Raw genomic sequence first — 12,004 nt, forward strand, 5'->3', positions numbered from 1 at the left:
GAACAGGCTGTTTTATCTGTATCTATTAACAGAAGAACATGTCCTTAATTTAATATAAGAAATGCTGATTCCTTTGTTTGATGGGATAGAAAAACAAGTACAGCTGCCAACATTTATCCCCTGACTTCCTTTTGTGCAGTGACCAGCTTTATGGTTAAACAATGGTGAAAATGCAAGTTTGCAGTGATCTATGAAGTGGTTTATCCTTTCATTCTTTCTTCATTCCCATAATAATGCAAGCCTGGCTAGCAGTATTTGACAGCCGGTGCTAATTTATATAGACAGTTAATACGTTATTATGTTGATTTGTTCCTTTTACAATTTTGCTGCATACAAGCTATTTTCTATAACCTGTGTATCGTATTGAAAATAAGTCTTTCTGTTTATAGAGCTTTACACTGTGATTAACAATAAGATATCCAATCTTTAATCAGGGGATTGATTGATAATTCATGAAATTTGAATAGACTAAAATTTGTGTCCCCTTCAAATGCAGTTTTATGAAATGATGACCCGTACTTGACATTTGTGATCAAAACTGGAAAATTTCAAAACACTCTTTTAAAGATACCAGGTTCAGACAACAGTATTAGAACCTGAATCTGGCCTGTATATTGAATTAAATAAATAATAATAATAATAATAATAATAATAATAATAATAATAATAATTGCTTACACTTATATAGCGCTTTTCTGGACACTCCACTCAAAGCATTTTACAGGTAATGGGGACTCCCCTCCACCACCACCAAAGTGCAGCATCCACCTGGATGATGCGACGGCAGCCATAGTGCGCCACAACACTCAACACACATCAGCTATCAGTGGGGAGGAGAGCAGTGATTATTAGGAGGCCATGATTGGTAAGGGCCAATGGGAAATTTGGCCAGGACGCCGGGGTTACACCCCTACTCTTTTCGAGAAACGCTCTGGGATTTTTAATGACCACAGAGAGTCAAGACCTCGGTTTTACATCTCATCTGTAGGACGGCGCCTGTTTACAGTATAGTGTCCCCGTCACTATACTGGGGTATTAGGACCCACATGGACTGCAGGGTGAGCACCCCCTGCTGGCCCCACTAACACCTCTTCCAGCAGCAACCTTAGTTTTTCCCAGGAGGTCTCCCATCGAGGTACTGACCAGGCTCACACCTGCATTCTAAATGATTTAGTATGCATTTATCATACTAAATGATTTAATTCTAGTGACAGATCTGTAGTTGAATTCGCTGTAAATTCCTCTCACTTTTCACATGCAAGCATGTCTACAATGACTAATGTGGCTACAATGTTTAAATACATGATATTACACAATTTTAGTGAAAACCTAAATTAATTAAATGTTGTTCAATACTTCTGTTATAGCCAAGGTCCTAATCAGTCAAACGTATTTGAATTTTTTGTTTGAGGAATATTTTAAAAATTGTTTTCAGATTTCAGAATTAAAAAGCAGTGTCTAGTAAATGTTACCAACTGGACCTCTGCAGAGAGAAAGAGAAGTTTATTGTGGGAAAGTTTGATACATTGTCATTCACATCTGTCTGTTCATAAACTGATCAACAGCTAAGAGATGTTGAGATAGAAATTAGGGAGGGAATTCTTAAGAAAGAAGTAGAGAAGGAAGAAGGGACAGCAAAAAGGTGTGCATGCTAATGTTCTTCGACAAATAGCCTTGAAGTATGGTTTTTTGAGAAATGTAAGTAGCAAGTAGATCAATTAAGAGTATCAGTCAGTCCCAGTGATTAGAAGTTCAGTGGAAGATAAATCAGCACAATGTCCCACAGGACCAGGTCTGGGAACTGTTGCTCGAGCAAACAGGAAGTACTGTAGCAGGTGTGAAATCTGTGATTTGCCAGTGGCTTGTTTAATCTTTTGCCACTTTTATAATTAATAGTTGTACACAGGCAGTTCAGTTTTGCCTGTTGATATTTTAACTGATATTGTGTTATTGAAACACTAAAGTTATATTGGAGAAAAGGACAAATTTGGCAAATATAAAAATTTTCAGAAATCAGCAAAACAAAAGCATGGGGTGCAATTAAAGGTTACTTCATTCATCTATCCATTTTCTAACCGTTTTATCCAGAACAGGGTAGCAGAAGGGCCAGATCCAATCCATCATGCAATGGGTGACAAACTGGTTACACCCTGGATGGGACACTAGTCCATCACAGGGTTACTTCATGCATTTTATTAATAGAACTAAACTTGACTTATTGGTTTCTCACTGTCTGCAGGGGAGAGCTACGTTTGTGCTTCTGAAAACTACTACAAGAAGGTGGACTACACCAAGAATGTCAACCCCAACTGGTCAGTGAACGTCAAGGCTTCAGCCAACCAGAAAGGCTTGCAGTCTCTGGCCAGTGGGAAGGTGGCCAATGAGGTGAAGGAGAGCAAGGATTTTGTGAGGCCCAAGCTGGTCACGGTGATGCGTAGTGGTGTGAAGCCGCGGAAGGCAGTGAGAGTCCTCCTTAACAAGAAGACGGCACACTCCTTCGAGCAAGTCCTCACAGACATCACAGAAGCCATCAAGCTGGAGAGTGGGGTGGTCAAGAGAATTTACACACTCGATGGCAAACAGGTATGTTCTATTGCAAATGAATGGAATGAATAGGTTGTATTTCCGAGATGACTTAGAAAGAAAGCAGAACACTTACTATACATTAAAACTTATTAGGCTACTTCTCATAGAATTTAAATGTTTCACGTAGTTGTAGAAAATGTCTATAAATATGTTATAAGCAATGTATTACATACTGTATATTCCATAGGTCTACAATTTCACATGATATATTTCTTTGATTTTAAAGTGCCTGCTCGAGACACCAACATACAGTAGGTTCTTTAAAATAACACCTGAGCAAGGGGATAAAACATCATTTATGCTTTATCAAAAATTGTAATGTTGCTTTTTAAACTTACTTTGTATTATCAGCATGTATTCACTTGTAACTGGTTGATGTTTTCATCAGGTAAATTATGTGATTTTCTTTAAACTCCAATGGTGAAGAACATCCAAACCACATTTGTTAACCTATACAATTTAGATGGTCAAATGCTGGAAGGCAGTGATTACTGAAGCTGTCTGCAATGTCACAAAAGTTCAATCTACATAACAAAAATGAGACCTTTATTATTTCCTTTCACAAATACATGCAAGACTGTATGTAGGCTAGCATAATGAATATGGTTTTGATTTGTAAAAATGAAGAGATAAACTGTATAATACATATTCTTGGTTTCATAGTTATTTTAGGGACCTTTGAGGAAGTAAAGTTACCCTGGCACTGATATGGAAACGTGTATGGAAATGTATGAAAATTAGAATGGAAATTTGCTTCAGCTAAGAGAAGATCAAGGGCATGTACAGTTCAAGATTTATAGAAACATTCTTAACTTAATTATTAACAAAACAATCTGAACTGTTTTAATGCTTCCTTCATACTTATTAATTGTCAAAAAGGTCAGACTACTGTCTCATTAATTAATTTCTAAAGGGAACAAGTTACCTTTAAAATTTAGCATGTCAGGAAAAAAAAACATTTCCTGTTTGAGAGCAATAGTTATTACAAAGGCAGTGCAGTCTACATAATCTTTGAATCTTTGAAGACAAAGTGTCAACCATAGATATTAAGTGTTTTCTCAAAGGACAAGAGCTTCTCCCGAGAGTTAGTAGATGGCAGAGACAAGTCATTCAAGGTACAACACATCTGCAAATGACCATTCTGTTGACATTAGAAAATTATTAACAAACCAAAACACCATGCAACAGTTAGAGAGTTGTAATGGGACATGGTTACAGGTGAGGTTTAGGGATTAGGGATCGACTACAGCAACACCATCCCAGTGAAATGGTGGTCTCTGTCTCTTTAGAGGCAGAATAATGAAGTACTGTAAATGTCATTGAGTGAAATGCTAACCAGGAATTCATACAACAAGTGATTTCTGTACAATTTGATAATTATTCACCACCCCCCAGACAATACAATGCATGTACAGCATGTGCATGGGAAGGAGGGCTGGGTCATGATTTTGATGTCCAGAGATCGACGAGTGGAGAGGGATCATCTTTCACAGGATAAGCCTGTGAAAGTGCTAATTGGTATACTGTATATTTGTTATATTTTTAGATCATATGTTATGTTTTTGTTTGCTTCCTAGCTACAACATATTGAATAAAGATGGTGATGCCAAAAAGCAAACATCCAACCTTGTATTATTAAACAGTCTGGGGGTAACATAGAACACTTACTGTAGATTATCCATTTTAACATGTTTAAAATCCAGTTTATTTCTATCTTTGCTGGTGATTTAGAAGTTTCAGTTGTTTTTGGTATGAGCATACGTGAAGCTTTATAGAAACGTTTGATTGCATCTTATGTTCTTGTTAGTTATTTTGAGATCTCTTTTGAGGGCTGTTTGTTTTTCTGGTCTGACTGGGCTCCCAGAAATACTGTAACTATACTGTTGTAGCTAGAAGGGAGGAAATGTTTTCCATTGGTGTGATGTTGTGATTATTTTATTTTCACGTTATGATAATGAACAGCATTATCAATTGACTAGCATTATAGAATTAATTATACTGCATCATGGTTATTTTGGGTACATGGGTACTCTCCTGTTACATATTTAAAAGAACAGAGAACCTTTTTATTTCAAACAATAGGCTGTCGTGTGATTTACATGGATCATGTGAACACAAATCTACTTGTTTAATTTTATCCAAGATTCTGCAATTTCCCTCATGGGATCAATAAAGTATCTATCTATCTCATAGTGTTGCAAATGTCCTAGATTAGCTTGGCAGAGCCTTAAACTTGATTTACTTCTTCCGTTTATGTTATATTTTATCTTTACCTGTCTGTTATTTAGAAAGTCTGACTTTTAATTGTTTTCAGATTCTGACTGTAAGCAGAATTTATGACAGTGATGAATATAAAATACTGTATATTATACTGAGGGCAGTCAATCTATATTCTTTAAATGTTTGCAGAAACATTTAGGTGTCTGCCTGTACAGTACATGTTTTTTTTAATAGAAAATTCAGGTCCACTTTACAGGACAACTTTACAGAACTGTATAATTTTTACAGCAAATTACATGCAGAAGTAAACAAGATCTCTATTTCAAAATGCCACATGAGGTTGGCACTACTTTAACAATTATACCGTTGTACACAGGGTAATCACAGATTACAGTCTGTGTCTTTCAGCTGTAATTCATTATTTGCAATTTTAAGTGCTTTAAAGTAATCTAAAGTCAGTGTTGGAGGGCATTCATGTACTTGTGTCACATACGTCTTTTACAATGTTCACTGTATTTTCATAATACTTAAGTTTTAATATAAGGCAATCTTTGTGCATAAAGTATTTCCAGCAAGTACACATGTTCTCTTAATTGTTTTACTTTTAGTGAGAGAACAGTATTTCAGTTTGGTAGTAGTGATAGTTTGTCCCTGGCGTGAATCTGTTCTGCCTGATGATACTAATGGGTGGTTTTAATGTTATTTCCTACAAATAAAGTACTGTACTGTATTATTTTAGCAAAATAAGTATTGTAATAATTCCATGCATATACAGTACAGTAGGTAAAATAAAACGTAGTGCATTTCTATGTATACTAATTATTTTTAATAGAAGTAGATTTTATTTGGCTTTATGAGGGCACACTATAAACTGGATGATATTTTGCTTATTAGTTTTGGTTCCTGAACTGGGAATAGGATCCATGACAGAGCTGTCATTTGTCATTTCCTGACTGCTTTCTCATGAGTCTCATGATTCCATAGGTAAATATTCCATGTTGACAATCCCCACTCATGGACCTCCTGTCAGTTAATGTGCAGAGGGTTCCCTTTCTATTTCAGAGCCTTTCGCATTCTGAAGCAAAATCTTTTCATGCAACACTGGCTTACAAAGGTGACCTACTGGGATTACAACAGAGGAACCTTGTAATAATCAAACGTGCTACAGCTACATTGCAGATTTAGCAGGACCTGAAACAATGTTATAGACCACCTTTTTCTACTATTTATGGTTAATATTTCAGTATTTCTTCATGATTTTATTTGACCAGATGCCTTTATTTTAAATGTGAAAAATAGAACAGACCAGATCTAATATTAGAGACAATCAACTGTGTCTGGCTCTTACCGGTACATGCAGGCTTTGGTGTGCTAAAATAAACTTGCCAAGATAAGGAGAGTAGCTTGAAAAAAACAATTATATATGTTGTACACAAGGGTCAAATGTTCAAGCCAGGGACAGACTGAGACACATGATTTTACCAGTCTTCCTTGTTCCTGAAATGGTTGGTGTGTTTGGAGGTTGAATTGGCTTCAAAGCATCAGAAGATGAAGAGGTGGGAGAAGCTATAAAAGCTGAGCTGATACTAGTCATTATAAACTCACTTGAACTGAAACTCTTTTGACACACAAGTCCACCAGGATTCGGACTAGGATCTCTGAATCAAAACTGTTGTACAACATTAAAATTGAAGTACAGAAAAATGTTTCTCAGAGTGCTGTACATATTAGTGTATGTAAGATATCATCTGGGCAAAGGAAATAGTATTTTTTTTATCATGGCTTCATCCAAAAATGAGATTTGCTGGTTTTAGCTGCAGGTACAGTAAAATGCTAACCTGCCTATCTTTGATATTCAAAAGGTCAATGCAATAAGAAGGATAAAAGATGCAGAAAATAACTCCAGTGTTTGATCTTAGCTGTGGCTATGTTTTGTGGTTGCTATAGTGATTATATTTACAGTACACTGTGTTTTGAATGGCTTTGAGGGCATTGTTGAATGGTCTTGAATTAGATATTTCTCATTCTTCTCACTGCTCAAAACGATGTATTTATAATTTACATTGTATTAGAACCTTTTTTAATGCCTCCTTTTACATCACCATCCTTATTACAGAATATATTATATTTATATTTATATATGGAAGCTTGAGGGGTGTGGACTTATTCAACCTCCACACAAAACAGCTCCTACTGCCTTATTATTTTTATTTGGGCCACAAACACAAAATCACAGTATATTTATAACAATAATGTAAACTGGCAACTGGTGAAAAGTATAAGAGCTGATGAAATGATTCTAGTCTTTCTTTTGGTTTAGGAATTTTCACATTTATTTATATTGTTTGTGTGTACTCTCCCAAGCACTGCAATGGAAAATATGTAATTCTGCCACACCTGTAGGGTTCTAGATGATCTGAGACACCTGTTAATAGAGTCAGTGGGCTTGGGGAGCTTACAATAAAGAATATGAGGTTTTGTCCTCAAGTGGAATGTGTTTGACAGATGTGTATACTTCATTCCCTGGGAAAAGCTTGACCAGCCCAGACAGTAAGAAACGTTAGTGGGTTATGTGATGAGCTTCCTTGAATGGGCCAGACAGGTCAGTCATCTGGAAACTGCGAAGTTTGCTGAGGGTTATGCAATATGCCATTTTATCGGATAGTGTGGAAAAATGGCATTACACTCTTGATGAATATTAACAAACATTTGATTGATTTTGTACTGCTTTATTTGTTTTCAACCTTGGCTTCCAGAATTGATTCTTTTAGATTTTAGCAAGCCCCTTTTAAAGTCATTTTTAAAAGATGACTCATAACATCTTATATGTCCTACGTTCATGGAAATGTGCTGTGCCCATCAATCCATTCTCTACTTGCTTAATCTAATTTGGGATTGCAAATGCCCTGTGCTTATGATAACTGTAAATCCTGTGTCTATCCTTTCTTTTCATATGGCACTCCCATTGTCATTTTTACACATGTAAATGGATTTATATTTACAGTATATTACAGTATTTAAGTTTATATACTCTTTATCATATATATACCATGTGCTGGGATTTTGTGAAAACATTAGGAAGGTTAGTTCTACTTCTTAGAATTAGAAATACATTGATGCAGACTACAGTTCCATTCTGTAACTGTGTTACACAACCAAAGTCTTACAGTGTCAGTAAATTTCTGCTCTTTCCTAAACCTAGCATTAAAATCTGACAATCTGTTTCACAGGTTTCTTAGGGCACATTATCATTGATGGGTAAAACACAAATTTGTGTGGGAATTATTTTTGAAAGACATAAATGTAGAATTTAGTTTTAGCTAAAAATATGCTAAATGAGCACACGAAGTGTCTAAATTCATCATAACATTTAAACACATACACAGGACAGATTATCTAAAAATAATTGCTGTTAGAGACACACTATAGAAACACTGTGAAACTTGAAAATATAAATAAGCAATGTGGGAACTGCAATTGCCTTTCAATTGAGCTTGCTATCTGCATGGAGTTTGAATGTTCTCTGGGTGCTGCAATTTCCACCTCCTTTCACACATGGCGTGAGTATATGCTTGTTGCTTGCTGGGAAAGGCTCCAGCTTCCCCAGTTCCTAAAATACATGAAGAAAATAGATGGATGGATAATATAATATAGATCTTAACTTGTGACTAGAATATTGTGGACTCAAATCCAGGGTGAGGCACTGATTTTGCACTCCTAAACAAGGTACTTAACTCAGATTGCTCCAGTAAAATACCCGGCTCTGTAAAAGGGTAAAAATGTAAGTTACATTGGATGAAAGTGTCAGCCAAATAAATTATTAATATTGTTAACATTAGCTTTTTGTGTTCTGCTGGGAAGACTGTCAAGCTCTGTTTGCTTATTGTGGTGTAAAAAGTGGGCAGATAATCGCACTAGCACTGTTAACCAGCCTTTCTTCTTTGACATGGTAAATTTAACAGATCCTTTTGCTTACCACACTCAGATACCATCACAAATTTCTGGCCGCACCAGCCTAATAATAGATAATCCATTCCCTGACTGGGTGAGTGTAGCAGATTCTTCAGTGGGGAGGAAGATGCATAAACTACATACAGTGCCACTCTTTAAAGTTGCTCTGCGTGTTTTTTTTGTCACAAATACATTACCTGCTCACCAGATAATTTCTCTAGCTGCTCAGAAGATTTAGGAAACAAATTAAAACTTTTGTCAACCTCAAGCTAGAAATACATTTTACTTAATAAAATTCAGTCTGACCAGATAATGAGGGTTAAAAGGCTTTCTTATTCTGCTGACTGAAGTGAAAGTTTGTCAAAAGTGTATTTAATTGACTCTCTGTAGCACATATTATAAAACATTTGTCCTAACAAAGGCTAGTTTAGGTCACAATATCTAAAGAATTTTGGTCTTTAAGTATAACAGTAGAAATATTAGTTTTGCACAAAAACTGATTGTCTGGAACAGGTTCTGCAGCAATGTTAATGAATGAAGACAAAAATCCTCCAAGCAATGGTTTATAAGCTGTAAACAATCAAACAAGCAAGGTATGCAAATTGCCTCTTCTTGTGTGGAACCTTTCTTATGTTCTTGCAGCCCGTTAAAAGCATATAAATTTGCACTCAAGGATATCCTTAAAAAATTACTTTGATTTGTAATCAATATCAGAGCTTTGATCTTCAATCATTAACAGAAGCACATACAGTGGTAAATGTAAAACTCGTTGTTGGACAAATATACTCTTAAAATATGCTCAGTAATGAATAGTTATAGTATTCCACATTTCCTAGGTATCATCCAGACAGTGGGCTCTCAAGCTAATATTTTACAAAACCAGATTTGTATTGGTCTTTATACTATTCCTGTTATGTTTGTACTAATACAATAATGTACTGGTCATTGCTGAATCAAAAATCAAAAGTTTACTAGGTTCAATGAGTGTCAAAAAGCACTCAAGCTATCTCTTTGTTCAGCTGTCACCATCATGAAAGAGGACATTGTTAAAAATATATTCTACGGAGACATGCTAGCTTGGAAAGCATTATTCAGTAGTTTGTACTAAAACAAATCTCATATTTACAGCTTTAGTAATAGTTAACTTTATAGTTAATGACTGAAATAATCAGATGTAAATGATTCTATTACAAACTTTGAAGCATCATTTTCCCATTTGCTACTTTAAAGCTTGCAGTCATGAAACATTAAAGTAGTAATTAATATCTGTTATGTAAAAAATGTAACTGTTTTGTAAAAAAACGAAAGACTGAAAAAGGTAACTAACATGAATAAAAAAGAAAAAAAAAAGAAAAGTCATGATTGTTTTTGTATTCAAACATCCTGGTGTGGCAAACCTAAATTTATATTAACACAATTAGTCTGTTCTGTCTGTCATAGTGATTCACATGATTTCAGAATGACATCCAAGAACCTTTCAAAATTACTCAGGGATAAAACTGTATAAAGGCACAAGTAAGGGACAAAGGGATCAAAATATTTCAAAGACTATAAATATCTCTTTGAGCATGCTGTTGTCAATCAATAAGAAGTTGATATTAAGCATAAGGGTATAACACATTTCAAACTCTTTAAATATCTTTGTGACCCTGCTGAAGTCAATCATTTGAAGTGGAAGGCACTTTCACACTGCCCAGATGAGACGGTCCCTCCAAACTGAGTAACCAGACAAGGAGGAAACAGGTTCAGGATGCAGTTATGAGGCCAGCATTGACTTTGAAAGAGCTAGAGTTCGGAAAAAGTCCCTTGGTCGCCAATATCCCAGTCACTGTACAAAGGAGTTTCTTTACCACACCTACTTTCATGCTTTGTAGTGGCATCCTTATGTTATCATTCTGCTTCCCATCAGCAGGCACTGGGAAACATGTCAAGTCTGTCAGAGGAAAATGGATGGAGGAAGTACTGTTTAGTTCAGGTTTTTGTCTTTAGTTTCTGCTGACATTTACTATAATTTATCCTGCCCTTCAGATTGTGCCTTCCACTTTTGATTAAAATATTAAGTTTAAAAAATGTGTGTGCACAATTTTTTAATTTCACAAAATAGGACACCATATGAAAAGTCTGGATATCTCAGCAAAACACTGTTTATGCTGCATGATAGTAACATGTAAGTGCCTATCCTTTCTAGCATTTTAAAACACAATACGTAGTGTCTAGCTGATTAACCAACGATTTCTGAGGTTTCCTTTTGCCTCAGGAATTTTTTTATTGAGAAAGACCTTTGTAAAGTGAGGGCTTTCTTTTTTCGAGTATCTGCAGTATGTGTGAGTTTAGACAATGTCTTTCAGAGATTCTTTCCTTTGTTTCCAGCCAGTTGCTGGTGCTTTCTGGAGGAGTGAGTCTGATGCAGTGCCCACCCCTTTCTGATTCTGTGCTTTTCCGCAATGCTCTCTCCCCATTCCGCTCTGACAGCTGGTGTGACTGGTTGCTAGGGAACCACATCCGCGGCACAAAGAGACCCCAGCTGGAGGGGGCTGGTCCGTCAGTCACCTCATCCCCATGTGTGTGTGTGTGAGCGCATGCCCGGTACTTTTTTCACTTGTTTCCTTTTATTCACCACTGCTGTGAAAGGAGTTGGCACAATCAGTTTTAATTGCAAGCAAATTCTATCTATTTTCTCATCAGCCATCAGCAGCCTGTGCACTCAGACAGAACATGCAAATTCATTCAGCTGGCAGAAAATTAGCAATGATTTCATTTTTTAAACATGCAGTGAAGATAGTTGTAGTTAAGTATCAAGAACAATGCAAAATGATTCATCTCCCTACTGTAGTGATGTACATTTCCTTCTTTTGTCCTTGAAGACTCCGCTGCATGATGAATAAAGGAGGAATGCAGAAAATCTTATTCAGCAGCCATTTTTCCCCTACTGCTGGACAATGTCACAATGTTACACTGAGCATCAGTTAAAGACCCCTTTTGAAAATGATCATTATGTATATTTTTCATTTAGCGTATTCATTTATACAAGGTGATACAGGATATTCACCGTGATCAATGAACTGTACAGTCTTAGTCACAAGAAATTAAAAGTCCTCCCAATGTTAATATTTTTTTAGTCTGAATTGTCTTATATAAGAATCATACTAAATTTTATGGCATCCTTATTCATTCATCTTTGTATTGAGCAGTTTCAAAGATCTGCTTTTCAACCTCTGATCCAATGGTCAGTTGCCTTGTGTAAAAT

At 35.9% G+C, this 12,004-nt stretch overlaps 1 protein-coding gene across 1 annotated transcript in view; it reads left to right on the top strand.

The window, feature by feature from the left end:
• LOC102692282 (neuronal migration protein doublecortin) overlaps window positions 1-12,004 on the top strand; it is an 82,486-nt gene that overhangs the window by 16,099 nt on the left and 54,383 nt on the right. Inside the window, exon 3 of the mRNA XM_006632623.3 lies at window positions 2,240-2,583. Coding sequence (XP_006632686.2) covers window positions 2,240-2,583 — 344 coding nt within the window. The remainder of the gene's footprint in view (window positions 1-2,239; window positions 2,584-12,004) is intronic.

Source organism: Lepisosteus oculatus, chromosome 8, assembly GCF_040954835.1.
Source record: "Lepisosteus oculatus isolate fLepOcu1 chromosome 8, fLepOcu1.hap2, whole genome shotgun sequence".
NCBI lineage: Eukaryota > Metazoa > Chordata > Actinopteri > Semionotiformes > Lepisosteidae > Lepisosteus > Lepisosteus oculatus.